Source organism: Asterias amurensis, chromosome 3, assembly GCF_032118995.1.
Source record: "Asterias amurensis chromosome 3, ASM3211899v1".
NCBI lineage: Eukaryota > Metazoa > Echinodermata > Asteroidea > Forcipulatida > Asteriidae > Asterias > Asterias amurensis.
In genome coordinates, this window is record NC_092650.1 from 19,844,169 (window position 1) to 19,866,627 (window position 22,459).

General features: G+C 39.7%; 2 protein-coding genes across 2 annotated transcripts; one reads left to right on the forward strand and one right to left on the reverse strand.

Annotated features, from left to right (window-relative positions):
• Positions 1-492: 492 nt before the first annotated feature.
• On the forward strand, positions 493-21,439 carry LOC139934962 (uncharacterized). The gene is made up of 14 exons (XM_071929395.1): positions 493-596; positions 7,471-7,566; positions 8,081-8,135; positions 8,752-10,521; positions 11,427-11,518; positions 12,014-12,120; positions 12,856-13,000; positions 13,415-13,517; positions 13,820-13,965; positions 14,241-14,366; positions 15,093-15,185; positions 16,218-16,362; positions 17,273-17,338; positions 17,695-21,439. Exons 1-14 carry the CDS (start codon positions 579-581, stop codon positions 17,880-17,882), a joined length of 3,150 nt encoding a protein of 1,049 aa, XP_071785496.1. The 5' UTR covers positions 493-578; the 3' UTR covers positions 17,883-21,439.
• LOC139935085 (uncharacterized) lies at positions 1,525-5,490 on the reverse strand. Its single transcript, XM_071929543.1, has 2 exons — positions 5,116-5,490; positions 1,525-4,755 (listed from the first exon to the last, which is right to left on the reverse strand). The coding sequence occupies exons 1-2, from the start codon at positions 5,474-5,476 to the stop codon at positions 1,850-1,852; spliced, it is 3,267 nt and encodes a 1,088-aa protein (XP_071785644.1). The 5' UTR covers positions 5,477-5,490; the 3' UTR covers positions 1,525-1,849.
• Positions 21,440-22,459: the final 1,020 nt, after the last annotated feature.

Here is a 22,459-nt window from a genome sequence, read left to right on the forward strand (position 1 = left end):
TGCTTTTAAGGCACTGGACACCTTTAGTAATTGTCAAACCATGGAGGAAGAAACAAAGACCAGAGTTATAAATAGACTGACAGCGGTGTTAGGTCTTTAAAAAAGGTCACCGGCTGGCATCATAGAGCGTATATTGATGGAAAAAAGTTTAGGCGCATGATGTCCCACTCACACGGGGGCTCAAAATAGTGGGCGTGGTGGGGGCAGGGGTGGGGCCTTAATTGGATGGGCCGTAGACCCGGCCCACGTCCGTAGGATCATATTGTAGCATGCACATTCAAATTATACTCACAATAATTTATTAAAATAATGGAAAAATCACGAAATTTTTTGATTAATGTGTATGCAAATGTACAGAAAATGCCTTATAATGGAATTTGGAAACAGCAGGGATTAAAAAAACACCGCAATGACTTTTTAGGGCCTAGATTATTTTTAGGTATGGGCTCACTTGCTCTAGTGCGCATGCGTTGTATCCCACTCACTGAAAATCAAGATGGCGACCCAGGCTAGGCGAGAAACGTGATTTAGCGACATCGTTTTTCCTTGTAAGAATAGTACGTCGGCACGCATTGAAGATGGCTCTCTCTGGGAGTGTAAGTGAAGATGATTAAATCCTTATCTACTTGAAAACTCTTGATGGTAGAGAGGAATTTTGTTGAACAGTCCTTTTTTTCAAAATGTTGGGCAAGATTCCGTCCGCACCGGTAAAATATTGGGGGCGGCTACCAGACTACAGCATGTACTGCTGTGCACATACCGAGTCCAGTGAGAACTCGACAGGGATGCAGAAACCAGACCATGTATCTTTGGCCAAAATGACATGATTGCAAAACAAAAATTAGTTTAAAATGCTAAATTCATGTGGTGATTTTGACAATTCAGAATTGAGTGTAGTCTTTTTTAACTGCTGGTAATTTTCTGCAAAGACAAAAATAGAGTTAGATCTAATAAAATGTTTTTTTTTCTAAACAATTGTAAATAAACTAAATGTGGATGTTTGTAACTTTCATAATATTTCAATAAATCAACAACACTACTGTACTACACAGCAGAGCTTCAAAAGTCAACACCCAACAGTCATTATTCTGGCCATATTAATAAATTATAAATAATGTTATCCTCCTCTCATGTATACAATTTGCTATAAATACCACACTCACGTGGGTTGTGTTATGGTTTTGTCATTGTTGGGACTGAAGACTAGCATACATAGTGTTCAGTTTTGAGACCTGAATGAAGTGTGTGTTGGCATTGGTTCTCTTTCAATTTTATTTCTCTATATTCATCATATCCTATTGCGAATTCATCATATTTAAAGTTCGGATTGGGTTTTTTAGTAGTCACAGTGAAATGGTTAATTATGTAGGTATGTGACAAAAAAATTCAAATTCAACATTTTGGCTTTGTTTTAATACCATTGGAAAGAGCTCACAGTAAGCATTACAATGATGTAAATTGTTTGGTCATGGGTCAATTATTAAAAAAGTTATGAATATTTTAAGATTTAATTGACGGGCTTAATTTTGTATTGTTTTATAATAGAAAAACAAAGAAAACGTGTGACCTTTTGGGACTTTTCGGAGAGTTCTGAACCAAAAATTGTCATAACTTTTGTAATATCCCACAGATTTTAATAAAACTTTCAGTAAAGAAAGCCTTACTAACACAGAACACTTTGCAACTCTTTTTAATTACTATAAAAGATGGGTTCCTTAATTTTAGTTACTGACATTAAAAAAAGGGATAATTTTCTTAACGAACAAAAACAAAAAACACAAAGTCATGCGACTTGAGGATTTTGTTTTGAACAACATTTTACCCACTTACAATTGAGTAACATGTATCTTTAAGAAAGTATCAAGTCTTCACAGATGAAGTCAACTGCCAGTGTGTATTTTGAAAGGTCAAAGTCTTCTGCATCATCATCATACAGCTGATCCTCCTTCCAGTACCCGATCCGGTAAGTTCCCCCATTTCTCTTCAACAATTTTTCTACCTTCCCGAAGTACACGGTTTTCTCCTGAGTGTCTTCATCATACCAAATGTGTGAAAGTTTGTGACCGACAATCTTCCCACCAATGATGTCCTTAACGGTTTGAAGTCTGTCTTCTCCCAAATCCCCAAATTCATTTTGTTTGCTCAAATCCAGTGACCCTGTGTCACAGGATCTGAGTAACCGATCCAGCTTCTGCCTGTCTTTTGTTTTCTGTTTCTGGAGTTTGTTAGCCAGCCGTTTGCAAATCTCTGCTTGGATTTCTCTACTTTTCTTCCGTCTCTCTTGTCTGTGCTTTCTTCCTAATGTTATTGCCACCTCAATCAGCTTTGCTCTCTTTTCTTCTTCCAGATTGTCGAGAAAATCAACCACTTTATTTTTCTGCGCCCGGATCCTTGACGACAAGTAACACATCGTTGCATTTGGGGCACGTTCTTTAGAGGCACTAAACATCCCCATTATTTCCTCGGCATCTATGTTGTGACATCTTGCAGACTCAGTTTCTGTTCTTAATTTGTCGGTCAAGTCGGTGCCGAAATACCGCTCGTACTGTTTTTCTAGTACGCTAACACTTGCAGAGAGACAGGCCCCCATCATTGTCTCAAATAATGGATCATCTGCTGGCTTCTGTTGGAGTTTGCCGAGAGTTTCATCAGTAGACTTGAGTTCATTGCCGAAGAAATCTGTTGTAGTGGACAGCGTGTCAAGTGGGGTGAGGGAAAACTTCTTCATAAGAGCAACAACTTCCTTGACAATGGTGATGCCATCGATGTGACTAATTGGAGACTCACTGGATGTGTAGAACGTGGCCATCCATGGTCCTGAGAGTAATTTTCCGATCAGCCCCAGAATTTGAATTTCAACTTGGGAACAAGGATTCAAGAAATCTTGCCTTATCCCCCCCAGAAGACCACCGCAAGTAACAGTTCCTTCTTCAAACATCTTCAGGAAAAAATCACGATGTGAATGAAGTTTGCCACAGATGTGAAACATTATGTGGAGGCGGTTACCTCTATATCTTGGAATGAGTCCTCTTGGAAGTCCGGCATTATCCAAGTAGGTTTTAAAACCTTTTGGGTCCCCGCGACCGTCTTTATAACGTAGTTTGTTGACTGCAAGAACAAGTTGGTGACTCAAGGACTCAGTCCCCCATAACTTTTTACCAACATCAGCAGGTTCCATAATTTTTAGCGTTGATCTTGTCTTACTGGCGATGGTATCTAAGGGATGGAGGTGACAGTTGAGCTCGTTGAGGGATTTTCTCCAGGACAGTTCAAGTCGTTGTATGGTAGCATGGTTCACTGCAGCTCTGTCAGACATTGTATTTGATATGTTATTTAGTATTTTTTTCCGATTTTCTGAGAAGTTAGTTGAGTAGAACTGGCAGTAAACATCGTTGATGCGTTGAATACTTGCTTCGATGTGTAGTGCGTAATCCTCTGATGTACCACCAGCCAATTGGTCAATATCAAGTATGTGGCAGGTTGTCTGGGTAGTGATATGAACACTATTGACGTGGACACCTTCTTGAGTCGTCGCATCAAAACCAAGAGTGATATTTTGATTTTGAAGAAGAATTTCAGCAGCTTGAAAGTCAGAAATGACTCCCAACTCCCTGGTCATCATCTCTACAGTGTTTCGGTGTGGAACTTTGTCAAGAATAACTCCAGACCGTCTCGCAAACTGTTGAATCAGAGTTGGTACGTTTTTTGTTGGAACATGATTAACTACTGCATCATACACCAACATCCTCATTTCTGGGGAATACACTTTGCCTTCCTTCTGTAATTTACTTTCCCCAAGCTGCAATGACTCGACTGTCTCTTGTAAACAAAGGTTTTCATTCTCCAAGGCTATTATAGTTGAAGTTTTCACATTGACTTCATCCTGCAGTTTCTGGAATTCGACATCATCAGTAGCTTCAGAGGAGCATCTCTTCTTGTTCACATTTTGAAGTCGTTTGTTGTTTCGCCTTGAATTTTTTAGTTTTTTCTTTGTTTCAGCCAGCTCCTTTGCCAACACCGTCTTTGAAAACTGTACTCTGAGGCGTTTTATTTTGTTGTCCTTCTTTTTTAGTGAAAGGTCTTTGCGTGTTATTACCTGGTTTAGATATTTTACTTTATGCAGACTTTGGTAGTTGATTTCACGTCGCAATTTTGCTATCTTATTTTTGTACTTAAGCTTCATGGTACTCCTTGTCTGGGAAAGATACTCCAATCTTTTTTTCAGCTTCAATTTCCTGGGAGTAAGAAGCCCTTGACGTGGAGAGGAGCGATTAGACGAAGATGATCTTGGTGTCTTTGGCAGCTGGGGATCAATAGGCTGTTCTGAAGTTCCACGCTGGGGGCGGGGCTCAAGCTGTGCTGAAGTTCCAGGTTTGGGGTCAAGCTGTTGTGAAGTTCCAGGCTGGGGGTCAAGCTGTTGTGATGTTCCAGGCTGGGGCTCAAGCTGTTGTGATGTTCCAGGCTGGGGGTCAAGCTGTTGTGATGTTCCAGGCTGGGGGTCAAGCTGTTGTGAAGTTCCAGGCTGGGGGTCAAGCTGTTGTGAAGTTCCAGGCTGGGGGTCAAGCTGTTGTGAAGTTCCAGGCTGGGGCTCAAGCTGTTGTGATGTTCCAGGCTGGGGGTCAAGCTGTTGTGATGTTCCAGGCTGGGGGTCAAGCTGTTGTGAAGTTCCAGGCTGGGGGTCAAGCTGTTGTGAAGTTCCAGGCTGGGGCTCAAGCTGTTGTGATGTTCCAGGCTGAGGCTGAACCTCCTTTGGACCTGAAATTTGAATAATTTACAAACCTTTGTTACTACAATGTATAATAAAATGATATTTGGGTTGAAAGTTTGAAGATTTAAGTTTGGGCTTGACAATTGAAAAGATTCAATAATAAACTCACCACAGTGCAAGTCAGAAAACAGGTGATGTCAATATTATTATAATATACAGATAATCACCACAAAGGAAAACTCAGTAGGGCAAAGAGAACAAATAATAAAAAATCACTTGTGTGTGCATTGTCACAATTTAATTTTGTTTTGTTAATTTCCATGATAGGCCTATGTATAAAACATTTAAGATTCTCAATGATTTTATTATTTCACGTACTTCGCAAAACAAGTAAGAAAGACACTTACTGTCAAAATGTTCTAGCTTGGAGGTCTCTGGCTCAGGATCTTCATTGACAGGATTGAACAATTGGTTGCAAAGGGATGCGTATTTCTCCATTTCAGAATCACGCCTTAAATTCTTGAACTTCTTTGCTTGGGTCAGAAGAGATTGAAGCTGGCTGAGATTAATGACACATGATGGAAGTTTTTTCATCACTGCCATTATAGTCTTTGTCCTAGAGCTGTCATTTATGATGTACTGAAGAAGTACATGGCCATTCTTGAAATTCTTCAGTTCTTCAGGGAAGATGCTAAAATTATCTGTCAAGTATTGGCGTATCTTGCCAACCTTTGCTGGCAATGCCAGTTTCCTTTTCTTTGGTGGCATTATTGTCGCCTATCACAAACCCTATAAACAAAATAAAAAGAAGAATGTAAAAATGACAAATTATATAAATTTATAGGGAATGGCATTTACACAAGAGTCAATACTTTAAATTAAAAAAAAAAAAAAAAAAATTTTTTTTTTTTTTTTTTTTTTTTTGCGGCGAGGAAGTGGAATTTTTCTTTAATTAAATCAATTATTTCATAACCTGTTTATTTAAACACTAATTAAAATTAAAAACAATCTATAAAAAAACCGCGAAATGACCTTAAAACCACACAACATGAAGGTTAAGAAATACACCGTCGAAAAACAAGGCAGCCTGTGTTTGTAAACATTGCCACTGACCAATCACATTGCCGAGATTGGGTCACGTGACGTCAGGATCGCTTATGTAATTTTTCTCTACTGAAAAACCACCCTTACAAATCCATAATCATCGGTGTCTGTGAGTCATAATTTACACTTTTTTTTCGTAAAGTCAATGGGAAACATCCCCAAGTCTCATTTAAGAATGATTTTAGAGCCTAAAAGTAGTTTAAAAGGAAGTGACAGTATTTTACATAAAGCATCCGGCAGTATGAAATCCGGCCATTTTAAAAAATTTCGCCACTGACGCAACATTTTGCGGCCGGTAAAAATTAAAGTGGGGGTTATCAGAATCACTTCAAATTCACAGTAAGTATAGACGAACATATGAACAAACAATGAGTATAGGTTTTAAAACAAACAAAGCTTACCTTCGGAGAACGAATCGATGACTTTGATGACCCAAAACTTTCACGGATTTTTTTTTTCACTTTTACAACTCGGATCGAAAAAATCCGAAGACTCTGATAGACAGGAACATGTGTACTACGTCATCAACACATGTGCAGTAAGTATGCTCTTAAAATGCGACTACTACCCTCAAACTGATGACGCGACTTACTGCGCGGCCGGTCAATGAACGGTCAGTTCGGGGGTGCACGGAGCTACGCACGGGATCCCCGGATTGTCACGTACCTAAATTATGTAGTTAATAATAATAAATAGAGATTTGTCGGAAAAGTTTCCGTATGGCGCCACCACTTTTTCATTCGAAATAAAATAATATAGTATCTTATTTACCTAATTGATATATCCCTTTTTGTAAAAAGGAGTGAAAAAGTGGTGGCGCCATACGGAAAGTTATCCGATTTGTCAATCGTGCACTTCATCAGAAAGTCAATGGGAAGTCACAAGTTGTGTTTTACTGTTATTTTTTTAAAACATGGTATCCTATGCTCTCCCTAGTCATGGCCGCGCCTTGGTGCCCCTTTAAAAATTTCCCTTAGACTTGAACTTGTGAAGTTTTTCCAGTGGAAGAGCCCCTCGCAAAAAGAAAATGGCCTTGCCCTCTCAATGATGAAATTACAGGCGTTTGCGAGGAACATCATAAAAACATATGAGCTAGGGTTGAAACGTCAGGCTATTAAAAATTTTGTGCAGTCATACCATAAAAGACCCTTTTGGTTGTTAAAGACAGTGGACACTATTGGTAATTGTCAAAGACCAGTCTTCTCACTTGGTGTATCCCAACATATACATAAAATAACCAACCTGTGAAAATTTGAGCTCAGTCGGTCGTCGATGTTGCAAGTAAATAATGAAAGAAAAAAACACCCTTGTCACCCTTGTCACACGAGGTTGTATGCTTTTAGATGGTTGATTTCGAGACCTCAAATTCTAAACTTGAGGTCTTGAAATCAAATTCGTGGAAAATTACTTCTTTCTCGAAAACTACGTCACTTCAGAGGGAGCCGTTTCTCACAATGTTTTATACCATCATCCTCTCCCCATTACTCGTTACCAAGTCAGGTTTTATGCTAATAATTGTTTTGAGTAATTACCAATAGTGTCCACTGCCTTTAAGCAGTGTGCAATCAGCTACTTCTATTTTTAGACAAACAAACTGTACTAGAATGGGAAAGATTTAACGCTGCAACTCATTTTTGTTTCATTTTAATTTTGAACAGGGAATAAGTTTTGGTGACTTTCAAGACATTGAAGCTAATGAATATGAGAAGCTCTTTGGTCAAGCGAAGGAGCCTCTACATAGCAACTGTGTGGAGGTAAGTTAAGTCTAGAGAAGCTTTGAATCCCATACTTGATGTTCTACAGTTAAAGACATTGGTGTGGACACTAATGGTAATTGTCAAAGACCAGTCTTCTCACCTGGTGTATCTCAACATCTGCATAAAATAACAAACCTGTGAAAATTTGAGCTCAATTGGTTGTCGAAGTTGCAAGATAATAATGAATGAAAAAACACCCTCGTCACACTAAGTTGCGTGCTTTCAGATGCTTAATTTTGAGACCTCAAAATCTTATTTTGAGGTCTCGAAATCAAATTCGTGGAAAGACCTTGTCTCAATTCAGCGTCCCTTGGCCAAACTTCAAAAGTTTGGGTCCAGAAGGTCACCACAGTTTTCAAAAAATTGTTGGAAGAACTCAACTTGCATTTAACAGCCTTGACAGGTGTATGTAAATATACAAAGTTCAAAATTGTCCTCCAGCTCTATTATTTTCAATAGTGTGAAACATTTAACCTTCTGAGTTATGTTTATCATGTTCATATTTTTACAGTTACCATGGGATGAAGATGCAGAGCTGCAAAGCACCGATACAGCCAATGAGCATGGTGAGCATTCAGAGTTGTCTCTTGTTGTTCAGATATTATTTTTTATTTTCATTTTCTAGGCAAGGCTGCAACACACTGCACATGCCTCTTAATAACCCATGGCAACCCACAGCAATTGCTGTAGTTCCCTGCGCTTTTACTGTGGTGTCCTTTGCACAATTCCAATACAAGTTATGTTTTCCTCATAGATGTACATGGCTTTCAAGAGCAAAGTTCAAATTCTAAAATGCCAGATGAAAATTATGATATAAAAAAATGTAAAGGAAATTGTTCGGTCAAACGAAACTGGGATAAAGCAGAGCTTGAATGAGATCTGCTTTGATAAGTTTAACTGACAGTAAGCAGTGTTTATGAAACAGAAACTGCACTTTAGTCAGTGCCAAAGTTCTTAGAGCTTCTTAAACACAAAAAGTAGCTAAGTACAATAAAACTATGCTTACCAGAATAAGGTTACTAACCAAACGACCAACCAATGAACAATTTGTGACTGGTTTCCTGCTCATTTCTGCTAAACAATATTTCCAAGACCCGGTTACAACCTCGGTGAAATATTCTGTACTTTATGGTAAAACTTGAACAGTTTGGATTAAAAAATTGTTTCTTGATATCGTTTTAGACGAGCCAGCTGTCAGCATTGGAGACAAGGAGCAATCCTTAGAAGTACAGCAGCAGCAACAACAACTATTTCAGCAGCAGCAACAAATGTCCATGCAGCTGCAGCACCATCACCAACACCAACAGAATCAGCACATCCAGCAACAGAATGAGCAACAAATGCAGCAACAGCAGCAGATGCTTAATCAGCATCACCAGCAACAGCAGCAGCACCTGCAGGATCAGCAGCTATGCCAACAGCAGCAGCTTTTTCAGTTGCAGCAAGAGCAGCATCAGCAACAGAGTCTCCAGCAGCAGCAGCAGCATGCTTTTTCCGCAGTGTGCATGAACCAACAACCCTCAAACACCACCTTCCAGCAAGCATCCACCCAGAGCAGTACTCAACCTGTGGTACCAGACCAGGTGGCTCCTACTTACACACAGCCCATGCCATCAAGCCACCTTCAAATGGTACCAGGACACCCCGACCTTGTGGCTGGAATGCAAGCTCAAATGATGGTTCAAGCCCATTTACAAATGGTCATGCAAGGTCATTACATGCCAATGAATCCTGCCCAAACACAAGGACAAGTCGCTAACCTGGCCCAGGCGTCTTCCACCGATGGCCAAGTGATGCCCGATGAAGCCTCACGGAGTTCAGATGGGCAGGCCGCTGATCCAAATGAGACGGAGGCCGGGATAAAGCGCAGGAACAAAAAGCGCAGAGATCCCAGCTTCTACGCCAATTTCTACAGCAGTGATCCTGGTCAATATAATGCTGGTCAATTTAGTAGAACAGAGATCGCGTATTACGCAGACAATGAAAGCAGTGGTAGCAGCAGCGGTGCTTCTAGTGAAGTAACTGGCGGTGGCAGTGGTGGAATAGAACTTGGGGTTGGCAGAGGTGGGATGGAATTTGGCGAAATGCAGCACAAGTTGGACTGCACACCAAAAGAGGACCTAAAGGCATCTCAACTTGAAAATCAATTCACAGGAACCAGTGTACAACAGGAAGAACCATTTGCCAATAACAACAAGAACGTTGATTTGTATACACATCATGCACCTGAAAGAACTAGACCACCTTTAACCAAAGAAGACCATCAAAGTGTAGTTTGTAACGACCTCTCCACCGCCCAAATGCCTAACAACTCCTCTCCATCCCAAACGCAGTACACACCAATTGCAGTGTCGGAACCGAGTGCAATCCAGACCCAGACTGTGTCACCAAAAATCAAACAGAACGTTGTGGAATACCCAAGAACTAAAGCGAGCGTCGATAACGTCAATCCACATGGTTTATCGTTTGGTGTGGATCCACTATTACCTGTTGAGCCGCAACGACAGCAGGAAGCCAAACCACTGTCTGTAGAACCAAATGTGGCAAAGGAGCCCAAACAGGAAGAGTTCACAGTTAGAGACCCTGATCACAACGAAGACGCTGCAGCAACTCCCGCTCAGCAGCCAACTCCTGAAGAACACAAACAGGAAGTTGCCGTTGCTGTGGTCACCCTGATCGCAGCAGACCAAAACGAGGTGCCACTGCAGCCCGAAGAAGGAGCTAAGACACCCGACACGACCCAAGCTGCATTGCCCCCACCGTCTAAACCAAGCAGTTGGGCAAGTCTGTTCAAATCAGCCGGTTCGGTCGCGGCACCGCCAACTCCAGCTGCATTAGTCTCTGCACCAGTAGAACCTACTCAGACTGAACCAAAGGTTGTCCCACAGTCTGATACAGACGATAAGTCACCTGTGTCTGTGGATAAAGATCCTCGGGCCAAGGAGTTAGGAGGTGAGGAACTAGACCTTCTTATTCTTTATTATCAAAGCTTTGTAGTGTTATTGTAGTTTGTGAAGTCATTGAGCCTAGTGCAACAGTAATACCAACTCTTGGTTCTTACAAGGTATTAATGCAGCCCTTTGAAGATCAACAGTGTACTCTCTTAAAGGGTCTATGTAACTATTGTAGGACAAAAAACACAATGTCCACAGATTTACACTAAACTTACACAGTTTGAAGTTCATGTCAGTAGAAAGCTTCCCTGAAAATACTACGTGCTGAGGTGCTGTAGTTTTGGGGAAATGAGCAAAACAATGTCATGAAAATATTTTTCGTCTCATGAGACGAAAATTATTTTAATAATTTACAAACGTATTTTCATGACATTGTTTTACTCATTTCTCAAAAACTACAGCACCTCAGTAAGTAAAATTTGAAGGGAAGCTTTCCACTATCATTATCTTCAAACCCTGTAAAGTTAATGTAAATGTATGTACATTTTGAAAAGGTACCCAAATCCTTTAACAGTGGTCTGCTGGCCAAATGCCAGTTCAAGTACAATGAGGACCAGTCAATTTCACTGTTGGTCTTGCTGGCTAGTTCAGTGTTGGTAATCATCCTATATGAAATATGGACTAGTAAAACAAGCCTCATGAACAAGTATTAAGGTGACAAGCTAGCTAGTGCCGCTGACTAGTCTAAAAAAAGGTAGGTCAAACTCGGATGAAAACGCTGTACAACGTTATTCTTCCAACTCATCGGGCATACATATTAGACCATCCCACAAATAATCTCTATTCTCAGTATGGTTCTTGTGGTAGTATAGGTATCACAATAGAGGGTACCATTCTGCATTCGTTATATCAGCAGTTTTTCTTGTGGTTTAAATTTTTTGTATTTGTTGATTTTTTGAACAGGTGTTTTGAGTCATGTAGTACTCAATCATCGAGTCATGAACCTCCAGCCACGTGGACTTAAAAACATTGGCAATTGGTGCTACGTCAACAGCGTATCCTTTGCATTTATAAACAAGTTGCCACCATGATAAAGACAGTTGTGATGCGCACTTTGTGTGAGGCTTAGTAATCCGACTTGATGATCGAAGGACTGAAACAAACGTTTCCATCAACTGATCATAGGTGCCATGCAGTTGCTATGGTGGACGGGGCGTAACCATAACCCGCTTGAAACACCTTGCTGGAAACAGCCTAAATCCTCAACACTGATATCATGTAGAGTTGAACTAGTAGGGTATCTACTGTCTTAATCCAATGTGAGTTTATATAGGATCCTTTAAATGCTTTGATTCTCTAAAATCAACTGATGTTAGTTTATATAGGATGCCTACATTAAATTCATCTGCCTACTGCCCCAATCCTCTATGAAAAATCTTTCTTCTTGAAGGAAGTTAACTTAGGCATCCGGCGATTGTCCAAATACATTTCTGAAAATAAGAACTTAATGAATATGCATGAGAGTTGACCCTTGACCTTTGACGCTGCAGATTTTACAAGCATTGCTAGCCTGTCCTCCATTCTACAATCTGATGAAGCATGTGCCTTTCTTTCCGATGCAGCGAGGGCCAAGCTCATCGCCCATGCTGGACGCCATGTAAGTACCCATACCTGTATATCAAATTGCTACGGCACCATATTGGGTATCAGGCGAGTGGTTCAGCTCTGTCATGTCTGTACAGAAGCTCTGGTGTTGCTGAGTTTGGGTTCGAGTCTCAGTCTTGATTTTTTGTGTCGAACCATGATTCCTTGTTCTTTCAGTTAAGATGAAAGCCGTTGGTTATGTTTGTTGTGTAATGCATGTATTGTACACCGTTGTAAGATGTTTCAAAAATCAGTCTTATAATTCAAAGAATTCAATAACATGTTTCTGTTTGTTCAAGCGCCTTGAGTATCTAATCAGTAGAAACATGCGCTACATAAGACTATTTATTAAAATCTTTCATTTTGGGCAATGTTAAGGACAACATTGTTGCAAGAATAAAAGGGCCAGAGTGCAATGCATTTTGTTAAAATACCGAAATTCATTCATGAATTCACATCCTTATGGCATCAAACGCTTCCATAAACGTTGAGGGATATTATATCAACCAACATTGATAAGTGATCTTAGAACTTACGAAGAGAAGGGAAGTAAGATATACAGTATTCTTTTGTTATTTATTCATTGTCTTCAGGGTGGAGTTTGCCAGTAAGTTGTTCGAGCAACCAAATCAAATGCTCCAATAAATGTTGAGGGATATATACCAACCAACATTGATCAATGATCTTAGAACTATAGAAGAGAAGGAAAATAAGATACATTCATTTGTTATTTATTCATTGTCTTCAGGGTGGAGTTTGCCAGTAAGTTTTCCGAGCAACCAAACCGCAACATACCGAAGAAAGGAACCATCGATGTGAAGACTGGAATTCCCTTTGAGCCAAGCGTGGTGTATCAGATGTTGAGTGTGGCCCAAACGTCCATGTCTGTTAAGGTAATGATCACAAAGTCAAGCTAAGAGGTACACACATCATCGAGTAGAAATGTAGTCCTTGGAATTTTAGGCGTGTGATTGTCGTCTGCACACCATCACACGCCTAAAAGCTTCTACACAAGTGCGAATCATCACACACCTGATCAACAAGTTGTAAATAAAGTCAAAAGTAGCTCAATTTAAGTTGTCAGTGTCCTCTAAGAAAAAAAATATCATTGCAATCTTTTTGTGGGTTCATATCCCACCCGAGTGGTTTGTCGTTGGATTTTGTTTTCAAAGAGCTCAGGAAAGTAATGGGTACACAGTGTCTAATACACATCGGTGTAAAGGGTAAAAGAAAATTCAAGTTCTTCATCCCCAATTGCCAAACTAACGTCTATTAATTCAGTCTATTCTTGTTGTTCTCATTTACAGCAAGGACGACAGGAAGATGCTGAGGAGTTTCTCGGCTGCTTGTTGAACGGCCTTCATGAAGAAATGCTGGCCCTTATGAAGTTTTACGCTCCTGCCAAATATGGTAAGCTTCCCTTATCCAGAGTGTCAGGGCCTAATGGTTTACAGCATCAAATTCAAGTTGTGGTGGTTAAGTCATGGGAGTGTGGGTTCCAATCCCAGTCATGACACTTGTGTCCTTGAACAAGATGCATTACTATAATTGATTCTATTCACCCAGGACTACAAACCGGTACCTCATGGGTACATGTAAATGGGTACATTTAAATGGCAGATAAAACAGGGGGTCTTAATTTAAAAAACAGGGTGTCCAAAAGACACAAACACACCCCTCGGGCTAACACTATGCTGTATCCTAATCAACAGAGGATCCCAACGTGCAGGCGACAGTCAAGACCAATGGCCTACCGGAGCAGACAAACCACACCAAGGTGGAAGAAGAAGAAGGGGAAGATGAAGCTGATGAATGGGAGCAGGTCGGACCTCGTAATAAGAGCAGCATCACTAGGGTGGTAAGTACTCGCAACTTGAAGACTGTTGATGGGACAAAAAATGTTTGCTTCGTAAAAAGTACCACGAGTGGATGATATCCATGCATACATCCTTATTCATCCCTAGGAGTAGGTGGCAACATGTACCTGGTGGCAGTCGGTTTGGGTCGATAGCCTAAACCAGTTAAACGTAGCCCTCACCTTTAAGTGGTCGTCCATGGCTGTGTCAAGTGTATTTGATTGTGCTGAACACTAGGCATGTTAAACATGTAACATTTTAAAACATTTATTTTCAGGCCCATTTCAATCGGTCTCCATTGTATGACATCTTTGGAGGTCAAATGAGGTCAGCTCTTCACCAGCAAGGCTCCAAAGAGTCTGCTACCCTGCAGCCATTCTTCACTTTGCAGCTTGATATACAGGTAGGAGCTTAGGAACCAGACTTGTCTCATACACATAGATAGTCCTTTCAAGAACCTTCGCCTGCCTGCCACAATATGTGCTGGGTTTCCCTTTTGCACATTTGTTTCAAATTATACCATGCCCGATTTGGGGTAGAGAGTATCCCTACAATGTTCCCCAACCTCGTTCCCAGCCTCGTTGCTAGCACATTTAAATGAGCCATAAAAATGAGTGTACATATTCATTGTTCAATATTTTTTACGCGCGCACGCATGTCTTTAGTCTTAAAGAATGTTTTTGTTTTAAAAAAACATGTTTTTGTAATAAAAACACGGGCGCGATCAACATACAACTACGTGCGCACGCACTTGACATCTAATGCATAACCAATTTCCTGATCCAATCAGCGTTGTTTCCCAGTACATCACTACCAGGGTTTAGTGACGAGAGGTATCGATACAGCGCGCTGCCCATGGTAGCGAGGCTGAATGTTCCCATGTTTTAAGACACTATTTTCCTCATGTACAGAAGAACCCCAGTAAAGTCCTCCTTAGAATTCCTGGGTTTCCAAGCACACTTGGAAGACGCAGTAGGGGGGTACCACCGTGCCCCAAGTCGAGCACAGACAATACAACAATCAGTGACAACTTTGGTTCTATTTTGTTACATGGCCATGTTGCCTTTCAGCATAGAAATGTTTCCTGTTGTAAAATTGTATACTTTGTTTATTCTTGTTGGGTTAACAGTCGGACAAGATATGGACGGTGCGTGAAGCTATTGAAAATCTTGGAAGCAAAGAAGCTCTGCACGGATTCACATGCAACAAAACCAAACAAGAGGTAAAGAATGTTGGTCCATGAAGCCTGAGCCACTCATTATCATAAACTATAGATACTCATAGATCAATCGTTGGCTCCTTCAGTCTGTGCATCTCAAGACAGTCTCTCAAGATGCCAGAACTTTCCCCTTGCCCCTCTACAAGACAAAACAACTCTGTACTGGCATCTTATCCTAACACAAGTTTGTCTTTGCTCTTGGCAATACTTAGGAGGGTGATCTCATTCATATAAAGGAAGTAAGCCTCTTAGTTAGGGCTTGAAAATACCGTCGGGACCACTGGCCAGAGAGACCTGTCAACACTGGTCCTGGGAACCCCACAGCACCACAAGTCATGCTTTCTGGGGTGGATTTCACAAAGAGTTAAGACTAGTCTTATCTCGAGTTAGGACGAGTTACTCGTCCTAACTTAGGACTAGCCACACGTTTTGTATATCTCCTAGGACTAGTCCTAAGTTAGGACTAGTCCTAACTCTTTGTGAAATCGACCCCTGGTGTTTTTCCTAACACATACAAAATTCACGACAATTTTGCATTTACGTTTGTTTTCCTAATGAGTTAAATGGAACTTGTGATTTGGTTCAACCGTTTCTGCTGATTCCAATATGAACTATGAGCCCATCTATAGAAGGTGCAGATAGATGTCAAGGATGAAACCTAGTCGTGACAGTCACAAAACCACAAAGCACAGTTTGGCGGTGTACAAGTTGTGTACGGGAATTAAACAACTTTATTTGTAGAGGGAAACTAAGATGAGAAACATTCCACCAACGAAAGGGATGTTAGTCATTCACCCTGGATAGTGTTGGGCTGACATTTTAAAAAAGAAGCGCAAGGATTTTCTGTATTTTAATGCAGTTTTTGGACTGCGACAAGCAGATGTTTTTATAATAAACCAGTAATAATAATAATATTAATAATTTAACTATCGGCTTAGTGTTGTTATAAAAAAAGTACACGTCCGGTGAATTACTTTTGAATGTTCAGATCTAGGAGAGAGATGAAAATACTTGTTTTTTGTGTTTGTGCGGCAGGTGGAGGCATCTCGCCGAATCAGTCTGGAAGAGCTTCCCCCTGTACTGACACTTCACCTCAAGCGGTTTGTGTACGACAAATCAGGAGGATGTCAGAAAGTGATGAAGAAACTTGACTACGGTGTGGACTTGGAGATTAACAGGGGTGAGTATTGAGCTTGGCCAAGTTGGATTTCTTGTGGGATTAAAATTAAATGGGATCATCATCAAGAGAGAGAGACTGAAATGTTGAAACTACTTCTGAACAATAAGATCATTAATATTCAGCAAAGGTGACAGGAAGCACAACTTGCCCCAACCGTTGTTTGTGTTTGACCCATAAATTGATGTGCGTAAAGCGCTGTAAACCAAGAACTTTCCCCAAGTGCTGTGACAAATGCACAGGCAAATAACTCGGACGAGACCCAAACCTACAGCCCTCATTTTACAAGATACTGTGGCACGTTCTGCAGCCAACCATACCAGAAAACACCTTGGGGAACCCATCTTTAAGCGTCAAGTGTGCTGGGTTCTTTTACCCAACATCACACAGACAACAGCTTAATGTCTCATCCAAAGGACTAAACAATAATGGTAAAGTGCCGTGCTTTAAAGACACTGGACACTATTGGTAATTGTCAAAGACCAGTCTTCTCACTCAGTGTATCTCAACATATGCATAAAACAACAAACCTGTGCAAATTTTAGCTTGATTGGTCATCGGAGTTGCGAGATAACTATGAAAGAAAAAAACACCCTTGTCACACAAATTTGTGTGTTTAGATGGTTGATTTCGAGACCTCAAGTTCTAAACTTGAGGTCTCTAAATCAAATTCGTGGAAAATTACTTCTTTCTCGAAAACTATGTCACTTCAGAGGGAGCCGTTTCTCACAATGTTTTATATTATCAACCTCTCCCCATTACTCGTTACCAAGTGAGGTTTTATGCTGATAATTATTTCGAGTAATTACCAATAGTGTCCACTGCCTTTAAATGCTTGGTCATGACACGCCAAAGTGGAAGTTATCGTAAGTGTCATCATTCATTTAGTTTGATTTCTCCATTTGTTCTACAGACTTGCTGTCTCCGAATATCAAGTCAAAGGTGTACATTGGCCAGCGGACTTATAAATTATTTGCCGGTAAGAAATCGTTCATGCTCAGTTCATTCCAGCTATTAACTTTGAAAAAAAAAATATGTATTACTATTTTTGGAAGGAAGGAAAAATGTTTTAAGACCAGTAATGTCAGGTCTAGAAGTTAGGGGGGAAACCCACAAGACCGCAGTGAGTTTTGTTGCCAGCTTGGTTTTACATGAACTCCCCTTGTGGGAGTTTGCGGAGTTCCCTTGATGGGAAGATTATTGAAACAAACAGACAAACAAACAAACAGACAAACAGTGGTCCAGTGTAGCCCTTGATGTTGAAATAAAGTTCTATGTTAAGAAACTTTTGACGAAAAAGAAAATTGTATTTTTTATTTTATTTTTATCCCCCAGTGGTGTACCATACAGGTAAGGAGGCATCCGGGGGCCATTATATCACAGACGTCTTCCACAACAGCAGCAACAGCTGGCTACGTCTTGACGACAGCATCGTCAAGCCAGTACGCGTTGCCCATGTCATCAAACCGCTGCAGGCGTACACACCGTATTTGCTCTTTTACAGAAGACGGGATCTGATCTAAGAGCATACCAATCTAAGAGGTGAGAGTCTCAAACAAGATGGATCGAGGCATCTTTGATTTACTTATATAAGATTTACATGTAGGGACAACGAAAGTTGTAGTTCTCATTTTATATGAAAGGAATTTGGCTGTGTAATTTAAAAGTGAAAGCATTGCTCTGATATGATCAGGTTTGGTATTGATTCTTGTTACATTCACACGTGGGGTGTTTTTTTTTGGTGGGGGGGGGAGGGGGCGGTATTTTGTATGCTATTGGCTATTGTTTGAGTAAATTGATGCCAAGCCAAAAAAAAAAAAACAAGAGAAAAAGAGTTTTAGTTCAGAGAAAGAAATTTTATTTTGTTTTGTATCTTTTGAAGATTTGATATACACACTGTATGGTGGCAGAAACTTTGTTCGTTAAGGGGCGAACCAAATTTCCCCTGGGAAATGGATCTGAAAGGATCTGTTGGTACTCGAGCGGGTATATACATGTAATTTGTTTGTGCATTGTTCTGTGACATATCATGGCCAAGTGGTTTAGTGAATGCATCGGACTAAAATTCTGGTGATTAGGTTATTTGGGTGTTGATTTGAATCCCGCTCATGAAATGAGGTTCTTGAACAAGACACTTTTAAGCGTCGCTTCTCTTCACCCAGGGGTAAAATAGTACCTGTACGGGCAGAGGTGGTTCTTGTGATTTAGCCGAGTTGGTTTGATGAATGAGTTAGTTGGCTCAGTGACCAGGGGTTGTAATGTTGGGAGTGCCATGAGCGTCACTGATTGACAGATTTGAGCGCTATATAAAAACCATTATTGTTAAAGCCAAGCTACCAAAGATCATGTAGTGGTTGACAAAAACACACAAACAAACAAATAAACAATCAAAGGTTACTTTTATGCAAGAGTCCAATTGTTCCATGTCTCCAGATTTCAGTAAACACCAAAGACAGTTGGCGAATGAAAATTATTTGCATTTTATTTAGAGGCTATTGAGAAAATAACATTATGTTTTGATGAGATTTTATGCATGTCTTTATTACGTTCTGTTGTTTTGATTCGGCTGATCAAACAACACTTATCCAAGGTTTATTTTCTTGTACATAAAAGTGTTTAAATGGGAATGCAATTGGATCCTGGTGCAAATTTTTCAAATTATTCAAATTGGTTTTTGTTGTTGATGTATCATGCCTGGATTTCAACTTCCAAAACCCACTTTGGAACTAATTTACACCATTTAACTAATTATTTCGCATTTTTAAGTGCCTGCTTATGACATCTCTGTTGGTTACTTCAGAAAAATTCTTCCTGTATTCAGTTAAATCTTATGCATATTGGGAATCGTTATTAACAAGTAGTACTTAGATTGTAAAAAGAACCAACATTTATTTGGAGGTATTTTGGATGTTAAATTTGCATCTGTGCGCTAAAGAATATATTGTATTTGGTTTTACCAATGTGTGTTAGCACTGTATACTTGGTACTTTCCTGAGTCCTTTGATAAAAATGCATATTACTCGGGTGGGATTCGAACCCACGACCTTTGCCATTCTAGAGTAGATGTCTCAGTGATCTAGTTGGTAAGGCGTCTGCTCTGGAATGGGTCGTGGGTTCGAATCCCGTCCAGGTAATTGGGGAAATACAGTGCTTTACTCGCAAATGTGTAGGGGGAAACAAAATATAATGGGTGGTTTTTCTGTCTAATTTTGTTTTTCATGTGTTTTGAGATCTTAAAAAAAAGAGATGTGTACATTCTGTTAAACAGACATACTTTTTCTTTTGCCTTTATTTTGTTTTTGAAAATAGAGTTTAAAAAAATATTTAGTAGAAGGGTGTTCATTATCAAATTGTTGTTAAACATTTTCCAAAGCACAGCAAAATTTGTACATAAAGAAAGCTATTGTTTAAATATAAAGTAGTAAATATTACAAAGTACGAGGGCAGTATTTGGTCCCTCGCGCAAGCAACTTACGCGGCTACTCTTTGGCATGCTTGGGAATCAAACCGCGCTTAAAATTTATGCAAAGTGTGGAAACGCTGTGTTGCCACCAACATGCAGTATATCTTGTATTGGTATTAATTCAAAGTGGCCTCAATTGGGCCAATTTCTTTAAATCTCAAACTCTTTTAGAAAAATTATATTGGTACTTATAATTGTGCAGCCATGGTGGTTTTTGTTGTTATTCCTTGCATTGAAACATAGCTCAAAGTGAGTCAGAAGTGAATAGTAGCCTGGTACCCAGTCATCACAGTGCCTATTGGAGTTCAAGATGACACATAAAAAGGCTTTTACACCTTCTGTATATAGTAGATGTTAAATTTGCATCCGGGATAAAGAATATTAATTTGGGTTTTTACCCATACACCGATGTGTGTTAGCACTGTTAGCACTTTCCCGAGTCCTGTGAAAAATGATCACAGACATATCACTCGAGTGGGATTCGAACCCACGACCCTTGCAATTCTAGAGCAGTGTCTTACCAACTAGACTACCGAGATTGCCCTGTAGCTAGAGGCAGTTCGAATCCTATGTTTTGGCAGCAGGTCGTGGGTTCGAATCCCACCCGAGTAATATGCCTGTGATATTTGTTCACAGGACTTGCAAAAGTACTGAGTATACAGTGCTAACACACATCGGTGTATGGGTAAAAACCCAAATTAATAACCTTTTATATAGTTTTTGTCAAATGTCGGCCCTGTTTAAAATCATGGTTTGGTTGTTGGTTGCAGTTCTGGCTGAAAATGTGCGCATTTGGGACGCTTAAAAAATGTCTTTGTTCAGAAAAAATTAAGTGGGGCACCAGCCACAACAATGTAAATTTGGCTGGTAACTTATTTCTGCTAAGCAATACTATTCGGTGCTTAGCAAGTTTTGTTTTTAAATTGGGCCCTGGTGTTGGAAATGACCTTACCAAAAAAATAAGCAGGATACCATTGAGCGAAAGTACATCTAAGATTGGCTGGTGTCCTTTATTTCGTTAAGCACAGTTTTATTGTGCATAAGCCGATCTTTGAAATTTTGCCACGGTTAACACTAAGGATATGTATTTACTTTACTCTTCGCTTAATCAGAATTATAAAAAAAAAAATTAAACAAGATTTACAAAATGTTTAGGTTTCAAGACTAGACATGGTGCTGTGTTGAGAAAGAACCAAATAATATTTGCACTAGTGTTCAATATCTTTCCTTACATTAAGATTTCAATGACAATGTTTCACAAAAATATTTAACTTTTTAACTTCCTAACATAAAACCACAAGGATTGTTCTATTTCTCTGCCTGTAAATGCCATGCTTGTTAATAATAGCACACACATGTAACCTTTTGTACGACTGTGGTTGCGTTACCCGTACTTCTTTATCGTTTTGGTACAGTCACTCTGCAAAACCTGATACTGACACCTAAAGAAAAACACAAGTTTTTCCAGAAACGCTGAAAACTTCTGTCTGTGACATTTGATAACATGTGGTTTCTAATGGTTTACATTGTAATTGTACGTTAAGGACAAGTGAATTTTTTTCACTCAACAAAAGTATTGCAGTTGATGACATGACAATAAAAAATAAAAAATATTGATTGAACTAAAAGAACAACAAATGGCTCCATTGATTTAGTGTGAAACTTAAAAGTCTTATTATATTTTGTTTATTTATTTGGTATTTTTCTTCTCCTCAACATGTAGCTTTTTTAAATACTTTTCTTATGAGACATCGCCCAGCATCACAACGCCACTTAAAGGCAGTGGACACTATTGGTAATTTCTCAAAATAATTATTAGCAGAGAGATTGATAGTAAAAACATTGTGAAAAAAACTGCTCCGTCGGAAGTAACGTATTTTTCGAGAGAGAAGTAATTTTCCATGAATTTGATTTTGAATTTGACAAGGGTGCTTTTTCTTTCATTATTATCTCGCAACTTTGACAACTAATTGAGCTCAAATTTTCACAGGTTTGTTATTTAATGCATATGTTGAGATACACCAAGTGAGAAGAATGGTCTTGGACAATTACCAATAGTGTCCAGTGTCTTTAAGCCTGTGAAAATTTGAGCTCAATTGGTCATCGGAGATGGGAGCAAATGATGAATTAAAAAACACCCTTGTTGGACGAATTTGTGTGCCTTTAGATAGGAATAAAAGACTTCTAGCTAGAAGTCTTTTACTATTTAAGTGAGAAAGAATACCTCTTTCTCAAAATATATGCTACTTTAGAGGGAGCTGTTTCTCACAATGTTTTATACTATCAACAGCTCTTTAATGCTCGTTACCAATTCAGTTTATTTTTGTTATGAGTAATTACCAAACGTTTACCTTCCCTTTAAGGGTGAGGGTTACAATGTATAGTTAACTGTTAGCAAGGGCACATTACCAGCTACTCCTGGGGCTGAAACAGAGTTATCCCTTCACAGTCCATAAGGATGTGTAGGGATGATGTTATTAGGGGAGGCATGATCATAAAATCTTACTTGGTAGAAAGCACCTGAGGAGACGACCCCCCCCCCCCTTTCTAGTAGTTTAGAGAAAATTGTAATTTTTCACCCACAACATTTGATTATAAGAAATGCCTCTGGCTTGAAGCCTTTCTTAGGCATCTGGA